The sequence below is a fragment of the Squalius cephalus genome, assembly GCF_949319135.1.
Source record: "Squalius cephalus genome assembly, chromosome: 2".
NCBI classification, from domain to species: Eukaryota; Metazoa; Chordata; class Actinopteri; order Cypriniformes; family Leuciscidae; genus Squalius; species Squalius cephalus.
In genome coordinates, this window is record NC_137123.1 from 19248736 (window position 1) to 19268697 (window position 19962).

The window sequence follows — 19962 nt, forward strand, 5'->3', positions numbered from 1 at the left end:
TCATCAAAGAATCCCTACAAAAATATTAAGCATCACACCTGTTTTCAACATTGATGATAATCAGAAATGTTTCTTGAGCATCAAATCATCATATTAGAGTGATTTCTGAAGGATCATGTGACACTGAAGACTGGAGAAATTCAGCTTTGATCACAGGAATTACAGTTTAAAATATATTCAAATAGAAAAAAAGTTATTTGAAATTGTATTAATATTTCACAATATTTTTATTTTTTATCAAATAAGTGCCGTCTTGGTGAGAAGAAGAAGTCTTAATGAACTTACTGAACTGTGTTTACTTGTTCGTGAGATAATCACTTTTATTTTTTATGTGTGGATGAGTCATACCTGCTCTCTTGATTGTCAATGTAATGCAGTTCATTCCATCCAGCAGAGGCGGAGGGGGCGTGTCCTAAAGAAAGGGGGCGTGTCCCAGAGGAAGGGGGCGGGCGGCTCCTGTTTAGGCCTGTGCCATAATCTATTCATGACCGCTCTTTAAGGAGAGTGAGACCCAGCTGCTCTAATTTAAAAATAAAGACCCCCACCTTTATCAGCCCCTCCTTCCTCCATCTCTATTTCACAGGAGATTCCCCTTTTCTTCTCCATCCCCCCCTACTCCTGTCATGTTCTTTTCATTAGGGACTCCTCAAGCACGGACTGGGAGATGATTAACCGCTTCACGTTTAGCTTTGAAAAGAGCAGTTTGTCGTCCCGAGAAAGAGCCGTCTCCGACCAGCTGCCATTACAGGCATGAAAAGACTGAGGCTGTTTCTGTGGCAAAAACAATGGAGAGCTAGCAGTGGCCTTGTGTGGTGATATTCATGGTTCTTGCTCATGAATAATATATGCATAATAACAGGACTGTCACAATGGCAACTTGTACCGAAATGTGTAGCGAATGAACCTCATTAGAATGCAATCAAGTGAAGTATGGGCCTACCGAAAATGCAATGAGGCAGAGACACCAGGAAGGAAGGTCAGAGAGCGATGCCTAATACGATTCAGACTGACAGTCTCTGGCATGCTGATACGCAGATAAGGCTCATGGGAATACACTGTCAGAAATCATGGGTATGCTGTCTTGAGTTGTGGTAAACCTAGATAGGACAGACACCAGTTTTAATTTTACCTGAATGAAGATGACACTTTGCGGGATAGACGTATACAGTCAGTTGAATGGGTTGTCCCACTGTGTCTTGGTGTTGATTGTTGAGACAATGAAACGTTAAAAATATCTTTCTGGTGGAGAAAAATCATGGGTTGCAAAAATGGTCATAATCATAATAAATTATTATAATCTTAATGGAACAAGGGAATGGACCATTTAGTGTATGTGATTCATATTCATATAAAATAAATGCTTAAATTTAAGTTTAAGATTTATTCAAAATGTTTTATTAAGCTCTATTTTTTTACTCATTTGATATTCTTAATTCATAATATGAATTTTTATGTGAATGATTATTCAATTCATTTTGATGGAATTTTACAAACTGAAATGCGTAAATCTTGAAAAAAGGCTTACATTTTTTGGGGAGAAAAAACATGGGCTGCAAAAATTATGTGACAACAAATACAAATTAATTGACATATATATATATATCTCATATTTTAATTTATTTATTCTAAATTTCTTTTATACAGTCTATAGTATAAAGTCTTGTATAGGCTGTATAAATTAAACATTTTTAATGTTTAAACCAAAAGTAAACATTTTATTTTTGAATCCTCATACCATTAGTTTTCGATTTAATAATTAACTTAATACTTAATAATTTTTTTTTTAATAATTGGTCGACGAAAATTGCTGTAGAAAACAAGGTGGATGTTATTTCCACCCATAGCCCCGCCCACTCATGAATATGTAAGCATCCCAAGTGCCGGCCCCGCCCCTCCTCCGTGAACGCGCTGTATAGATGGAGCGTTCGCTCAGTCGCATTCGCAGCTTTTCCTCTCCAGCCCGTGGGCATTGTTGTAAAAACAGAAGGACAATACAAGAATAGAGTGGAGGATAATAGAGCCTCTAAAGGGGCATCAGGGAATCTGTCCTCTATTGGATCTGAGCGGCTCAGTCCTCGTGCATGAGGCACTATATGAGAGCCGTGTGTTGGATGAACGTGTAGTTTCACAGCGAACAGACAGACAGAGGAGGCATGATTCTGAGACGGAGTCCAAGTTTTGCGGTGCTGTCCGTTCATGTGCTTTTGCGGTGCCTGTGGATGCGGGTACGTGCGGTTTGGCTTTTCTTTTAAATGTGACATGTGATGGTGCTATCAGAACATTTACACTGAAATAGATTTGAAACCAAGATGTAGTAGTTTAGCAGTTTTTCTTAGATCTCACATTTTGCTTCAAACTTTTAAGTTTTTTTAAAAAGCTTTTAAGGTTCACAGATTTTGATTCTTTATGCACACAACATCTGGAAGAAGAAAAAAAAAACATTTTTGGCACTTACGTATAGATAATGTATAGATAGATGGATTTAATCCACATGTCAAAGATGTTGACACTAATATGAACTGTTTTGCGTATTTTTTGTTCCAGGTATGTGAGGCATCGGGGCATTTTGAGATGCAGGTTCTGTCCGTGCAGAACGTGAACGGGGAGCTGCAGAGCGGCGCGTGCTGTGACGGCGCGCGCGACGCGTTGGACCGCACATGCACGGCGGACGAGTGCGATACGTTTTTCCGCGTGTGTTTGAAGGAGTATCAGTCGCGGGTGTCTTCGGGAGGCCCGTGCAGTTACGGAAGCGGATCTACTCCCGTTATCGGTGGGAATACTTTTTCTGTCAAGACCCTCGACAACACGAACGATAAATCCAGGATTGTGCTGCCCTTCAGTTTCGCGTGGCCGGTGAGTTGAAAATGCTGTTTTGTTTGCAAACACGTTGGGAAATCATAATCTGATTAAACAAGACGGCTAAACATAGGATTACGGGAGACCGGGGCTAGTTGTCACACTCTTTAGTGCAGTAACGGTGGGTTTACGCGTGAAAGTCAGTTTGTGTATAGAGTATTTGCTACATAACATCCACACTGTTAATGGCCGTGAAAAAAGTTTTTGTGACAACATGCCTCCAATAGCGGGTCATGAAACTCTCTGTGACAACTTGCCCCGGTCTTCCCCTCGCCTTACCATTTCCAAGAGGCATCCAGCATCATATTCTGTTTGTAAACACACACTCGACATTTCCCAGGACTCTAAATACAAGCTGTTGTTTTGTGAGAGCCGGTTCTGGACCCGTTCACGTGCTCTCTGCCATGGCATTCCTGTATGGTGACGCTCAGGTTGGACAGGGGTCTTGTGTTACCCCACCCTAGCCGGCCCACTCCACCAGTATCCTCCCAAAATAGCAAGACAATGCGTTATTAAACACCTGAGTTTATCTCCAGCACCTACTGATGGACAATCAGAGGCTGTTTTGCACACAATGGCCACAGGAAACTGCTTTAGATATCTAGTCAGAGCCACCATTGATCATTTAAGGGGGAGGGTTATCTTTCAATCTCTGTATCTCTTAATGAAACCAAGTGAGCTACCTACACCTAGACAGCATTTCTGGGCATCATAGGTGTCCTCCTTGTCCAAATTGTGTCTATGATGCTGGTAAATGAATGGTCCATAGGTTTTGAAACACATTCAGTAATTCAACCTGCATTCATATATAAGGTGGCCAATTCTGATATGGATGGACATAGTGGACTATATAATGCTGTATGAGGAAATAAAACATTACAATTCAATCACAGCAAATGATTAAATCAATACTACAAAATATGTACTTGAAATTCGCAAGAAAACATTATTATCGGCTCATGCTGATGATAATTTCAGAAAGGCCAGATATACATATTCTTTATTTGTGAAAAATAGGATTGCATAATCAAGAAGTTCCTAACTATCTGTGTATTTTACATAATTTTTGATCAAGTTTAAATGATTAATTTTTAAATTATTTCTAAATTTTTTAGATTCAAGAAGTTCCTATCTAAAGTATGACTCTATTTATTTGACAGATCCCCCCCCCCCCCCCCAAAAAAAAATATTTATTTAAATAGTTTAGTAAATATTATGTAAAATAAATACACGTTTAATTGCAGAAATTGTTCAAATTAAATATAGAGGTCGACAGATAGTGGATTTACCGATAACGGTAACTACTTTAATCCCCCGATAGACTTTTGAATGGATACTTAATGGAGAAAAACACATTAAATTGTGCTGAACTTTATTACAAAAAATTTAAAACGGTACTGAACCATGAAAATGTACTGTACTTTTAAAATATAAAAAATAATATATTAATTATACCTTGATCATTCTTGTTAGTTCATAGTGCATTAATAATGTTAAGAGATACAACTTTAAAATGCAAAAATGTATTGGAAAATGTTGACATTAACAATGAACATTAACCTTAGTTATTTTTACAAAAGGACTCTTATTATGAAGTGTTACCATTTTGTATAAATCCAGTCGCTTGACGTACTGTTATCGTCCTTTTAGCCTCGACATCAAACATACTGCTGTTCTTACTTACTTTATAATGGTAAGAAAGCACGTACAGTAGTGTACTGTACACATACCATTTCATTGTCTGTTTTATATCGGCATCTGAAGTGTCCCGCTCGTGTCAAAACAAACTCCACGAGGCATCAGTGATGGTTTTATTTGACCTCTAGAGGCCGTTGTCGTGCTGTTTAATGCCAGCAGACCCTTCTCAGCCGCTCCAGAAATGGACGAAACACGGAAAAACTATCGGGTATGGATTTTTTCCGATAACAGATTGTTCCAGGAATTGGTTATCGGTGCCGATTAATCGGCAAAACGATCAATCTGTCGACCTCCAATTAAATAATAAATTGTGTGATATCATATAGGCCTATATCAGCTTTATATCAGACACCTGCTCTCTAAGATATCGGCATCGGTCTTCGAAAAATCCACATTGCTCAACCATGCAGCCATTTAAAATCTCTTATATTTTTTAGACCGTCTCCCAAGGCTTGATCTGATTCTGGAGAGCATTTTTCTCTGTTCAGAATCTGAACAGTGGAGTTGTTTTTTGCTGAAGCCCATGTTTACTTTCACAACTCATAAGACCGAGCCGTCAATACGAGGTCAAAGCGAGTCAGTCTGATAGTCCAATTAGGGCCAGTTTCCGTGGCAGCCGCGCTCAAACATCTCACCCCCTGCCCACGTCGATCAGAGCGCTCTAGGCCCGCCTCACAGCCGCTCTGAATGGAGATTAATTAGACATTGTCATCTTGCATGCTTTCTTTTCCGTCACAAGTCTACCTAGCAATTGAACTGGATGCTGGATTGTGGGAAGGCGGTTTAACAAAGCGGGTTTACAAAGAAACACAGGGGGTCTTTGCACGAGTGTGTGTGTGTGTGTGTGTGTGTGTTCTGATCTGTCTGTTGTTCATTTTTGCACCATCAGCAGTGGTCAGAGGAAAATTCAGGGTGTGTGTATGGATGTTTAGGACGGTGTCTTGGAAACCAGCGTCCTGCTGTTGGTGAACTTGGAGACGCTGTAGACGAGAGAGCTTCTAGATCGCAACCCGGTTGTGTTTGATTGTACTGGAGATATTTCATGCTTCACTTTAATGGTTCCGAAAATATAGCAAAAAACATCTTATCAAGAACCATTTTCACTGTATAGGGTTGTTGAGTTGCTCTTTGGTAATTAAAAAAAGGTTCTTTGTTACATTTTATAGGTTTTTGGATCCATATATTGATCTCTCAGTCATAATAACATCCTGCTCGTTCATGGGACATTTAATATGGTGACTCCTGATGGTCTTTAGTTTGTAAAAAACTCTTTGTGCGAACCTTTACGTTTTAAAAGTTAAAGTCGCCCTGTAGTCAATAACTTTATCCCTTAAAACTCATCTTTGATCACCAAAATGACATATTTAAACATTTTTTTCCTTGAAAAAATTCTATGAATATGCAAATGAGCCCCGCCTCCACTCACTCACACCAGCTCAGAGATCTACTCGTTCACAGACGATCACACGTTGATCTGATTGGTTACAAGGTAGTGTGTGACGTCAGAAACACCAGCGATTTCAAACCGTGTTTTTGAGACTGTCTTTGGTTCACTGCAGTTTTAAGGAGAAAATACTCAGCAATGGTGTCGACTTATGAATTTACACATGGTTTGTCTTAAAGCAGATTAAAAACACCACATAAATATAGACGACATTAAAAGCTTGATTTTCACCACAGGGGGACTTTAAAGGTTTTGATTTGGGCTGTGCAATATAATGAACATTCAGAATGTTTTTGCTATGATTTTGATTTTTGAAAATATAAAATAAAGCAGCAACATCATCAATATCTGGTGTTGGAAAAACGCATTATGGTGCATATAAATGAAACTCTGAATTAAATATTCTTAATTCTGCTATTTTCTTTAACTAGATTTTTAAACATTTTTAATCTCATTGGTTTCAATGATTTGGTTGAAATAGTTTTTTCTAACTGAATCCATTACAGAGCAAATACATAAATATTGAGATATAAATATTGAATATGGTCAGACAAACACTGTCAGTGTGTGTGAAGTGAGTGCTGTCCGAAAGGTTCTCCATGTCTTTCTCACACCGTCTCACTGAGGTGTCACTTGCAGCCCTTCTTTCGAACCATGTGCTTCAGCCCAAGCTACACACACTCCTGTGTGTACCTTTGTGTGTGTGTGTGTGTGTGTGCGTGTCGTGTGTATGGATTAAAGCACATAAAGGCCCATAGATCCCTCAGACTGCAGAGGCAGGAAGAGTCGGCATTGTTTGAGTGTGTGTGTGACGTGAGGTCATCATCTCACTGAGAGTGAATGTTTTTGTTCTCAGAATCAGACTCGTATTCTGAGAATCTTTTCTGTTAGTTTCATGTTTTTTTTCTTCAAACATCATCTTACATCTTGTTGCGGATTTTCTCATGCATTCTTTCACTCTCCTGTCTGTCCTGTTACTTATCTTTAATGGAGATCGTGAAAGTAGTTCAGTGATGTCTGCTGATAAAGCAAAGAGTGATCAATCATTACTGTGTGTATTAATGATCCTCAAACATTCTGGAAATGTTGGTTATTAACCCTGTAATTCAGACTGAACCGCTTGAACGTATTTAGAGTATATTCAAATTTAGAGATAGTTTCAGTCATATTAATATTAACTATTGTTCAAAAGTTTGGGGTCAGTAAGTTTATTTTTTAATGAAATTATTAGGCTATTTATTCAAAAAGGTATCACAATTTCCACAAAAAAGATGAAAAACTGTTTCCACATTGATAATAATCAGAAATGTTTCTTGAGCATCAAATCAGCATATTAAAATGATTTCTGAAGGATCATGTGACACTTGAAGACTGGAGTCATTTTAAATGGTCATAATATTTCACAGTTTACTGTATTTTTGATTAAATAAATGCAGCCTTGCTGAGCAGATGAGACACAATAACATATCTTATAATAACATATATAAACCTCAAACTTTTGAAAGGTAGTGTAACTGTTTTTTGTTTTTTTTAAATTACTTTAAAAAAATATTGATCTTTTAAATCCCAGGTTTAAGTTGAAAAATCCCAGGTTTAAGTTTAAAATCTCCCATAGACTTAAATTGATAGATTATTCTGAAATGTAATAGACAGCAATGGTGTCATCGTATTATTTGCATATTGAATTGTGATTGGTTTGGCTGTCTAGACTGCAAAAAGACTGAAGTTTTGGTTAAAACTGTTTAGCTCTGAAATTAGTGTAAGCCTTTTGGTGGGAAAGAAAGATTTACTGACACTTGCCGGCCAGCGGGTCGTCCTTATTATATTTCACTGGCACATTGTGAAAGAATAAGATTAACAGTTGCCAATTTAAGGTGATTATTGAGTGTGTGGTGTGTATTGATGTTTTCATATGTATATTTTCTTTCTTTCAGAGATCATATACGTTGATTGTGGAGGCTTTGGACTTCAATAATGACTCAAGCACTGGCAGTAAGTATCTCTCTCTCTCTCTCTCTCTCTCTCTCCACACGCACACACACACACACACACACACACACACACACACACACACACACACACACACACACACACACACACACACACACACACTTTGTTCTGTATGTTTGAAGAGAGTACAGTCAAAGAGTGACAATGTGATCAAGAGTGTGTAAATGCAGAATGCTGTTTGTGTGTATTTGCATGCATTTCTCTCTCTCTCTCTGTGTGTGTGTGTGTGTGTGTGTGTGAATGGCTGGCAAACACATCCTGTTACTAAACCGCTGCCTGCACCTGCTTGCATTCATCAGTCTTTTAAACACATTTTTATAAGCATGAGACAACACACACACACACACACACAGCAGTGAAAAAGTAGGAAATTTGGGTCATTACTTGCTATAGTTTTGTATAGAAATGAAGATGATTAAAATTATTCTGATCTAAGTGAAGTGTGTGTGTGTCTGTGTCACACACACACACACACACACACACACACACACACACACACACACACACACACACACACACATTAGTAAATGAAACAGCAGTAAGCATAACCAGATTTTATCTGCTTTTTAAATATGTTTTCAAAGTGTAGTACTCATACTATTTCTCATACTAATAATAATACTTGCACTAATTCTGCAGTATGTAGTGTACTGTGCATAATTAATAAAAACTGGATATAATATTTTCTGTAATGTAATGATTTTTTAAATCATTTTATTTATGTAAATATTTACCATGAGAGTTTTTCCCTCTTGCACAATGGTGTGATGTCTCCAGCATCATGCGGGAGTGTGAGGGTCTGTCTCGCTCTCAGGTAAACAGCGAGGAGAGGTAACAGTGAGTTCTCAGGTTTGGCAGCCTGACACTGACTGATGCCCTTCCTCCTGTATTTCTGAAGGACAGGTTTGGGTCAGGACGCTTAGTTCTCCTAAACCACGAGCCGCACACACTTCACACGCACCTCTCACAATTTATAGCCCTTCGGCCAAATACCTCACCGCTGTGCTGGATACTGGCCTGCCCTGGAAAAATTACTACGGTATTTCTCTGCACATAAGAACAATAGTAAACAAAGTATATTGGTCACTGCTCTTAAAGGGACAGTTCACCCCAAAAATGAAGTATTTGTCATCATTTACTCATCCTTATGTCTTTCTAAGTGCAACTTTAAAACACAACACACACACATAAGATATTTAAGAAGAACCTATTTTTTACTTTTCTTTAGTTCTGCAAAGCACAAAGTCACTCCAAAGGGAGTTATTCTCTATATCAGTTTCTGAAACGCCTCGATTGTAGTCTTGAGTTTTCTTCCAGGAACGAATCACAATGTTCCTCATTTAAATAATTCCTGCCCAAGGTATACGCAGAAAACGAAGAGTCCTGGTTGAGTTAGTTAGTAGTATGTTGAAACTCGCAGTTATGGTAAGGACATTTTTCCGAACACGCTGGAAGCGGTTGACCAATCACAACACACTGGTCCAGCCGACCAATCAGAGCACATTTCGCTTTTCAGAAGGAGGGGCTTCATAGAGACGGGAACTAATCAGAGCGTTACTGACAGACTGGGAAGAGAGGTGCTGCAACAATGTCAAATTTATTAAAAATAATGTGTTTTTTGAACATTCAAGCTTGAAAACCTATTCTAGTAGAGCCTAAAAACAAAATCAAGACTTTGTAAAAGGGCATAATAGGTCCTCTTTAAGCAGAATGTCCGAACTGCTATTTCCACACAACAAAATTATACTATCAAGCTCCAAAAAGGATAAAAGGATTAAATTTTGATAAATTTGTCATGCTAAGCTTTCTAAAAGACTTGGAACACACAGTACAAATCATATAAGGGAGCATTTATGATACTTTAATTATGTTTTCTGTCATTTTGGGGGCTATAAATCATCTACTTTTGTTGTATATAATAGACATTCAGCCTAAAATCTCCTTTTGTGTTTAAAGGGTTCATACCCTATCAGAAAACCTTTCACCTTAAAGCCAGTACACAAATCCGCTTGTTGCAAACAGACTGTGTGTGCGTGTCAGAGTTGTGCAAGCTAGCGGCATAGTTTCACAGTCACGCCGAACACAAGCGTAATTAAACCACAGCTGCTCCAATTCTCCCTGTTTCTCTCTCTCTCCTGCAGGCATTAATGGACAAGTAATAGAGAAAGCGGTCCAGTCGGGCATGATCAACCCGAACCGTCAGTGGCAGATTCTGAAGCACAACGGCCCCGTGGCTCAGTTCCAGTACCAGATTCGGGTGACCTGCGACGAGCATTACTTTGGCTTCGGCTGCAATAAGTTCTGTCGGCCCAGAGATGACTTCTTCGGCCACTATACCTGCGATCACAATGGCAACAAGACCTGCCTGGAGGGATGGGCTGGCCCAGAATGCAACACTGGTAAGGGGCGGGACCTTGATGGTGGCCTTCTGACATATTTATACTGCTGTTGTGCATGGATTTATGGATTACGCTAGAGGCACGCTACCGTTAAAACATTTGGGATGTTCAGAAAGAATTTTTAAATGTTTTTGAAAGAAGTCTCTTCTGCTCACCAAGCCTGTGTTAATTTGATTAAAAATACACTAAAAACAGTAATACTGTCAAATATTATTACATTTTTAAATAACTGGTTTCTATTTGAATATATAGTAAAATGTAATTTATTCCTGTGATGCAATTTTCAGCATCATTACTCCAGTCTTCAGTGTCACATGATCCTTCAGAAATCAGTATAATATGATGATTTGATGCCCAAGAAACATTTCTGATTATTTTCAGTGTTGAAAACAGTTGTGCTGCTTCATATTTTTGTGGAAACCTTGATTTTTCATTTTTTGATGATAGAAAGTTTAAAAGAACAGCATTTATTTGAAATAGAAAGCTTTTGTGACATCATATATCTCCAAACCTGAAATACTCATGGAAATTAATACAATTTTAAAAGTAATGTACATTTATGCACTGAATATAAATCGGTTGCAAATTTTTCTTATTTTTAAGAGAAATCACAAAATACTGTAAAAGTCGTGGAAATTCATTGTTGAAAAAGTGTGGAAAGTGGATTCAGGCTTGGTCAGACCGGACTTATAATGGCTCTGTATCATTGACCTCATGGGGATGTTGTTATTTGAGATTGTCACTATCACAACTAAGCTTTGTCTCTCTCTCTCTCTCTCTCTCTCTCTCTCTCTCTCTCTCTCTCTCTCTCTCTCTCTCTCTCTCTCTCTCTCTCTCTCTCTCTCTCTCACACACACACACACACACACACACACACACACACACACACACACACACACACACACACACACACACACACACACACACACACACACACACACACACACACACATTATCATCCTGTCTGATAGCCAGTGTTGTGTTAGTGTTTGATACGGTGTGGGTTTGCGACAGTATTAGGGAGGATTTTGTTTCTGTAATAGTTTTTATTCCCTCATTCGTTCCCGCATGAAGAAACATGAGTGGAAGGGAGGAGAAATGACATCATGTTGGCAGAGTGTGTGCGATGATGTTCAGAGCGGCTGAAATGGCGTGATGAGAGAGAATTGCTGAGATCACACAGATGGAGCTGATAGCAGTAACACTATTCCTCTTTCTCTCTTGTTTTCTTAGCGATCTGTAAGCAGGGCTGCAGCACAGAGCATGGCTCCTGTAAAGTGCCTGGATACTGCAGGTAACTTAAAGCATTTATTTACACAGAAAATGGTTTAAATGACTCTGTTCCAAAACCAGGTGAGCTGACTCACTGTCTACTGTCCAAATAGACAGCAAAGGCAGCATGCTAAACAAAGGTTTTTTTTTTGCATTTTCTGCACTGGGCTACTCATTAGTAGGGATGTTCCCGAAGCCAAATACCTTATTCGGGAAAGGTACGGATAATGAATAACACATTCTTTAGAACCCCTAAATGGACATGGTGATGGAAAAAATATATATGGCAATGCTTTTGCATTCACTCACAAAAGTTTCTCGGGGGAACGTGAACGTTTGTGAGCGAATGCAAAAGCATTGAAATATAATTTCTGAAATCCTGTCTAGGTTGGCAGCTCACTAGGAATTGCAACAGAGCCGCATTACGTCAGTGACTTCATGTTACAAAAAGTGTGTGTCTTATATTCAGAGGTGACGTTGTGCCCTTCACAGGTGTCAGTACGGCTGGCAGGGCGAGTATTGTGACCAGTGTATTCCACATCCCGGTTGTGTGCACGGCACATGCGGCGAACCCTGGCAATGCCTGTGTGACACAAACTGGGGAGGGCAGCTCTGTGACAAAGGTATTCTATTCTGTTCTGTTCTGTTTTGTTCTTATTCTATTCTATTCTGCTTTGTTCTGTCCTGTCCTGTTCTTTCCTATTCTGTTCTGTTCTGTTCTGTTCTGTTCTGTTCTGTTCTGTTCTGTTCTGTTCTGTTCTTTCCCAATCTATTCTGTTTTGTTCTGTTCTGTTCTTTCCCAATCTATTACAGTATGTTCTGTTCTGTTCTGATCTGATCTGATCATCCTATTCTATTCTGTTTTGTTTTGTTCTATTCTATTCTATTCTATTCTATTCTATTCTGTTCTATTCTACTCTACTCTACTCTACTCTACTCTATTTTGTTCTGTTCTATTATGTTGTGTTCTGTCCTGTTCTGTTCTATTCTATTCTGTTCTGTCTTGTCCTATTCTATTCTATTCTATTCTATTCTATTCTATTCTATTCTATTCTATTCTGTTCTGTTCTTTCCCATTCTATTCTGTTCTGTTCTGATCCGACCTATTCTATTCTGTTTTGTTTTGTTTTGTCATGTTCTATTCTATTCTGTTCTGCTCTGTTCTGTTCTGTTCTGTTCTTTCCTATTCTGTTCTGTTCTATTCTATTCTGTTCTATTCTGTTCTGTTCTGTTCTGTTCTGTTCTTATTCTGTTCTATTCTATTCTGCTTTGTTCTGTCCTCTCCTGTCCTGTCCTGTCCTATTCTATTCTATTCTATTCTATTCTATTCTATTCTATTCTATTCTATTCTGTTCTGTTCTGTTCTTATTCTATTCTATTCTGCTTTGTTCTGTTCTATTCAGCTCTGTTCTGTTCTGTTCTTTCCTATTCTATTCTGCTCTGTTCTGTTCTTTCCTATTCTATTCTGTTCTGTTCTGTTCTGTTCTGTTTCGTTCTGTCCTATTCTGTTCTGTTCTGTTCTGTTCTGTTCTGTTCTTTCCCAATCTATTACAGTTTGTTCTGTTCTGATCTGATCCATCCTATTCTATTCTGTTCTGTTCTATTCTATTCTATTCTATTCTATTCTATTCTATTCTATTCTATTCTATTCTATTCTATTTTGTTCTGTTCTATTATGTTGTCTTCTGTCCTGTTCTGTTCTATTCTATTCTATTCTGTTCTGTTCTTTTCTGTTCTTTCCCAATCTATTCTATTCTATTCTATTCTATTCTATTCTATTCTATTCTATTCTATTCTATTCTATTCTATTCTATTCTATTCTGATCTGTTCTGTTCTGTTCTTTCCCAATCTATTATGTTCTGTTCTGTTCTGTTCTGTTCTGTTCTGTTCTGTTCTGATCTGATCCATCCTATTCTATTCTGTTTTGTTTTGTTTTGTTTTGTTTTGTTTTGTTCTATTCTATTCTATTCTATTCTATTCTATTCTATTCTACTCTATTCTATTTTGTTCTGTTCTATTATGTTGGGTTCTGTCCTGTTCTGTTCTATTCTGTTCTGTCTTGTCCTATTCTATTCTATTCTGTTCTGTTCTGTTCTGTTCTGTTCTTTCCCATTCTATTCTGTTCTGTTCTGATCCGTCCTATTCTATTCTGTTTTGTTTTGTCATGTTCTGTTCTATTCTATTCTATTCTATTCTATTCTATTCTATTCTATTCTATTCTATTCTATTCTATTCTGTTCTGCTCTGCTCTGTCCTATTCTATTCTATTCTGCTTTGTTCTGTCCTGTTCTATTCGGTTCTGTTCTGTTCAGCTTGGCTCATTTGTTGAATTGTTTTATCTGATTTAGATTTGAACACCTGTGCCACCCGGCAGCCCTGTCTCAATGGCGGCACCTGCAGTAACACCGGACCAGACAAATACCACTGTGCCTGTCCTGATGGATACTCTGGACAGAACTGCGAGAGAGGTGGGTCACACACACAAACAGACACACCTCCTCGCATGAGTGATGTCCACTGCAAACATCCGGTATAAAAAGAGAAAAGGATGGCGTGGGCGGAGGGAGGAGGACTGGGAGGGGCATCCACTCCTGATTGAACTTGTATCATGAAATCAGATTCCTTCATTTAGAGTATTGTGAAACACAAAGTTGTGATACACCATGATTTCTCAATATTTACACTACAGTTTAAAAGGTTAGGTAAGATTTTTAAAGTGTCTTTGAAAGAAGTCTCTTCTGCTCACCAAGGCTGCAATCATTTGATCAAAAATACAGTAAAAAAAAGTTTTGAAAAACTAACTCAAAACTTTTGAACTCTAGTAGTGTATGTATTTGATTTGAGGACTATTCCACATTCATGAAAGATCTAGAGAAAAACTGTCCTGGATAAAATACTGATTGATTCGAATTTTCCAAAGAGAAGAAAGTTGTTCATCAATGGTTTGACAGATGTTTTCTTGAGTGCACGATTTGTATGTTTTTGATCTGAATCGCTCGTGTTGCTTATCAGCAAGTCGTCAGATTAAGCATGTATCGTGTTGCCGTTCATACCGTCCAACTGGCGAGAAACTCAATTTTATTTACTTGCCAAAGCCAGTTTTTACTCACATTTGGCACTTGGTGAGGGTTCATTTTGGATCCTGCTTGTCAGTGCTTGCCCATATTTCTCTCTTTCTTTGTCTAAGATTTCTTTAGTCAAAAACATGCACACATACACTTGAAATACCAATCAAGCAGTCGACGTCCTGGCCAAGCCAAAGAATGCAGTGTGCATTAATTTGATTTGAGCAGAAAAATCCATCACATCGTGTGCACGCTCTATCACAGATGTGTGTTGGAAAAATAGCTCTGGTTGGTTTGGCATGATGTGTCTGCTGTCAAACACACTTCGCCAGGTCGTCCAGGACGCAGTAATAGAGATATTTTCTTGTTCTGCTGTTTTCGTTTTGTTCTAGTGTGCATCGGTTTTCTGTTTATCCTTTTTTCTTGTCATGTCTTATTGGAAATACATGCTCACAGCCTCTTGCTACACTCCTCTGTTTTTGTTGGTGGTCTCTGTTCGGTGTGAGAAAGGCCAAAGGGGCTTTCCCGTCCACTGACTGATCTGATAAAGAGCGATAGACCGAAGAGAGGGAGTGACTGGGAGATTGAAAGGGGGAAAACCAAGACATGACCCTGCCTGACTGCCTGTGAACACTTGAGGGAATATGATTTTGATGCAACAAAACTGATACTGATTCTTCTCTCTCTGTTTAACATTCAGTTGACCCTTTGCTAAACTTGACCCCCCTCTGTTATTGTTGAGAAGCTTAACAAAAAAAAAAAAAAAAGATTTCTGAATTGGTGAACTGTACGGTTTTCAGTAAAGCTTTCCAAACACAGAGGACTTCTATATAAATACATTAGTAAACTGCAAATGATTTTTTTTTTTGTTTTTTTTTTTGTGGCAGATATTTATAAAATGTTAGTTCAATCATGACAACTCTCTGAATAGTTTTAGCATGCTATTGAATATGCCAGTGTTAATGTATTTGGTCTTGGCGGACTAGATCTGCTACACTGCTGATATTGTTGATTATTCCTGCTGTAGAGCAAGTATGGACTTGCTACTGCTAATAGATACACAGATATGGTGCTATGAGCCTGTAAGATATCCTGCTGCTGCATAAATAGACAGATATGAATAAATCCCGTAGCAGATCTAGGCAGGTGGAGCTGGGGAGGTGGAGGGGTTAAGAGGAACTCTGAGGACGCACTACAGGACTAGCTTACGGCGAACACTGAACCAGACTATTTAAATGTTGAGCAAGCATTCTCATTGGCTGCAGGGTCAGCAGAGGCCAATCAGATTGCGTCATGTGGTAATCATGTGATTGATTGCAGGTTGCATGTAAAGGACTGATCAGCGCCCTCTAAAGTTTCATGACTAAACTAGATATTTTATTGATATAACTCTACATTTGTATTACCAACGCATTGTTAAATAAGTAAAAAGTGAAATGGCAATAGTGTAAATGGAGTAAAAAAACTAACAAAATTTAATTAAAAATATAGCAATGCTATATGTTTAAATTTAGTCATAATGTACAGTCAGCTGATCATATAAATAAACAACACTGCAATCAGGATCTTGACATTTGTGTCATTTTAACATTACTAATGTACTATTATAGTATTTATTATTACTATAAAAATAAAGTTGTTTTGTTTATAACTTAACTTAATATTTCCATTTCTATTAAGCTTTCATTTTATATACCTAAAACACATTAAACGTATTTTATTTCACATAGTTGCCAAGGCAACATTACTAAATGTAGTTTAATTTTTCATCTAATATTTATATCCTATTTTATTTCAGCTTTATTTATTTTTTGTACATTAACAAAAACATTTTTCGTTTTAGCTTAGTGCTGCTGGAACAACAACTGAAACTACTAACTAATTAAATAAATAGAACAATGAAATATGGATTTGAGTTTAAATGATTCTGTTACGTGAGTAGAAAGAGGCCGTGCAGCCATAAGATGACATGAAACAGGCAGAGGCTTGAACAGAAGGAGAGTTTGTCATTGTTTGGCAAATGTGTGGTCCATGTGTTTTATTTTTGGGGTTGAATGTCTATATTTCGTGCATTCCTTTAGAAAACACTGTTCTGTCTCAGTTGTGCTTTGATTGTGTGTGTGCGTGTGTGTGAGCACAACATTATAACATCTCTCCCTCTGGCTCTCTGTAGCGGATAATGCCTGTCTGTCTGAGCCCTGCTTGAACGGAGGTAGTTGTGTGGAGTCCAGTCAGGGGTTTGAGTGCCAGTGTGCGCCGGGCTGGACAGGACCGTCCTGCAATATCAGTAAGCCTTCTCTACACGTCATCACTTCAGTCATAGGTCAGCGGTTTTCATACGTTAAAAAAATCGTATTGACATATATAGAAACCAGAATGTCATAGAGACTTGGAGGTGGGTTCCTTTAACTCGGGCCAGTAACATTCGAACCACTCGCAACACTCTAGTAACATGACATTAGCTATGTTTCCATCCAAAGTTGAGAATTTAACTGAAAATGGGAATATCGTAGAAAACATTTGCGAATAAAGCAGCGTTTCCATCCAAAGCTGAAGAGAACAAAATCAAATCGTCACTTCTTGATAATACTGGTGCTAAATATCACTAAGAAAAGTAGGAGAAGCCAAAGTCACGTGCAAAGTCACATGATTCAAATCAAATAAATGTGTTTCCATCGTAGTTTATGCGCATGTTTACGAGTGCATACTTTTTTTATGCAAATTTTTTAGAATTTATGCGCATCTTGTTGTTTCCATCCAGTAGTTTTTTATCAATATCCCAAAATGCGCATAAAAAAACATAGCTAGTGACAAGCACCACACTTATTTATGTCAGAAAATGTACAAATATGATTTTATGGCAATTTCCTTTTTTTCCCTAAAGAGAAAGATATGATACTTAAACATAACTCAGAACTTCAGAAGTCTCTTGAAATATGATGCAAATCTCCTCTGGGTTTTTCCTCTTCCTCAGATGAGGATGACTGCAGTCCAAACCCGTGCAATCACAGCGGTGTGTGTGTGGACCTGGTGGACGCTTTTAAATGCATCTGCCCCGTGCAGTGGAGCGGGAAGACGTGTCTCATTGGTGAGTGTCTGTTCGTTACCCCTCTCTGTGCCTCCGCTTCCCCTCTCTTTCTTTGAGTCAGGGTGTGTTTGTTCAAAAATCCAATTTCCGTGGAAACCGAGTCCGCTTTGGAAGAATTTAAGTTACGGACCACCATGAGACCCCACCGCTGTTTCATACTAGAGTGCATTCACAGTCCATTAACACACTCACACACACACACACTCAATTCTTCAGGGACGTTTGGCTGTATGTGTATCTGTCTGATTGTAATTAAGACTACGCTCATGCTGATTTCTTTTGTCATTTTTGGCACAGATGCTAATGAGTGTGAGGAAAGCCCATGCATCAATGCCCACTCCTGCCGGAATCTGATTGGCGCATACTTTTGCGAGTGCCTCCCTGGTTGGACTGGACAGAATTGCGACATCAGTGAGTATTTCATGGTTTCGAATTAAAGCAGTCAGAGACTGACTTCTTAAGGTCAGTTCACGAAGACTGCGTTTTTGCTGTTAAAAATGCGAGAAATGGGTCAGTGGAACAAAAAAACCCTCAAGGTACCTGTATAGAGACTTTTAAAAGTCAAACTTATTTTAACTTGTGCACCGCGCTTTTAGAACGCCGCGTCATGCGCGAGACGCGAGCGCAACGGTTAAAGACGTCCGTCTAGTGTGTTTACATTGAAAAACAATGGAAAAACAATAAGTGCAATAAGTGCATTTGCAAATAGAACTGCAGTTATAGCAAGAAGTTCATATCGCATAGGAGTGTTGGGAAGTAATTAACTAAAAGTTGTGATTTTACTCAGTGTAGTTTTACAACTAAAAAATCTAAAAAATATTTTAATTGAAAAAATACTGAAATAAAATAAAAATATTAGATGAACTTAAAACAATTTTTTGAAATATAAGTTGAAGTACTAAAATGACTAAAACTAAAATTTAAATGAAAAACTAATTCAAGCTAAATATATATGTTTTTTAATTGACAAAAGCACAAAATTATTCAGACTAAACTAAAATTAAAATGAAAAATGAAAATATATCAAATTAAATAAATTATGCAAAATAACACTTATTATTAATGAAATATTTTTGTGAATTAGAAACTTGACAGAAGTTCATCCATGATTTTTGTCCTGTTTTTCCAACAAGTAGTGGTTTAGTCAGTGTGACAAATCGCAAGTTTATTAAAATGAATCAGTTCCAAAAAAACTGATTGACCAAATCATTAGAGTCATCATTCTAGTTTTCCTACAAATCCCAGCATGGCATTTGAGCAAACTCCTCTAGTACAGACATGAATGATAATACCTCAAATCATGCAGGTGGTTTAGAAGATGAGATTTTTAGATTTCAGCTGCTAAAAGAGTCTGGTACTCTCTCATCCTTCTGTTTAATCATGTTTTATCTTGATTGTTTTATACGCCCTAAAATCAGTGTGCGGGAAATGCAAAAAAGTGTGCATTGATCTGGGCCTGACATGGAGCCTAATGTTGCTTTCTTGGCACGATTTCTGAAATGTGAACTGATATTTTGATGGATTACCCCCCCGCAGATATCAACGACTGCCATGGACAGTGTCTTAACGGAGGGCTGTGTAAGGTAAGTCCTCGAATGTTTCCAGTGGTTTTGGCAGATGTAAAAGCCCCCCAGACTCTCTTTCTCCGTTTCTATCACCTCCGTCCATTCTTGTTTTAAAATAGTTGAAGCTGAGTCATGCTTTGGAGAATGTACATAAAGAGACAAAGTGGTCAAAAAGACAGAGTGAGTTTGTAAAACGATCAGATTACCATAAACATTCTTGTCTCCTGCCCTTGTCTCCTATTCATTGTTTTTTGTGTGCTTTCTTCACTCGCTCTCAGCGCTGATACTTGTACAGCTGGAGTGCATTAGGACATTGTCTGAACCAGTTAGCTATAAAAACACGGGGAGTAAAGTCCTAATCAGTACTGACAATCCCGCGTTTGATTTGATCAGATTCAACATGTTGTAATGGACTTTAGGATATTAGTCCCTTAGACTGAGAGAAAGTAGAGTATCCTTACTAGGGCTGGGTGATATTGTTTTGGCATAAGCCTCACAAAATATTTGTTAGATTTATGCTTAAAAGAAAAACACTATTTGTTAGAAAAATGTAAGATATATTCT

General features: G+C 38.1%; 1 protein-coding gene across 2 annotated transcripts in view; it reads left to right on the top strand.

Annotated features, from left to right (window-relative positions):
• Positions 1-1910: 1910 nt before the first annotated feature.
• jag1a (jagged canonical Notch ligand 1a) overlaps positions 1911-19962 on the top strand; it is a 30666-nt gene continuing 12614 nt past the window's right edge. For both annotated transcript variants that reach the window (XM_079854414.1, XM_079854415.1), the window contains exons 1-11: positions 1911-2225; positions 2545-2853; positions 7933-7990; positions 10150-10407; positions 11641-11701; positions 12172-12302; positions 14029-14148; positions 16919-17032; positions 17720-17833; positions 18131-18244; positions 19370-19416. In XM_079854414.1, coding sequence (XP_079710540.1) covers positions 2154-2225; positions 2545-2853; positions 7933-7990; positions 10150-10407; positions 11641-11701; positions 12172-12302; positions 14029-14148; positions 16919-17032; positions 17720-17833; positions 18131-18244; positions 19370-19416 — 1398 coding nt within the window. In that variant the 5' untranslated portion in view covers positions 1911-2153. The remainder of the gene's footprint in view (positions 2226-2544; positions 2854-7932; positions 7991-10149; positions 10408-11640; positions 11702-12171; positions 12303-14028; positions 14149-16918; positions 17033-17719; positions 17834-18130; positions 18245-19369; positions 19417-19962) is intronic.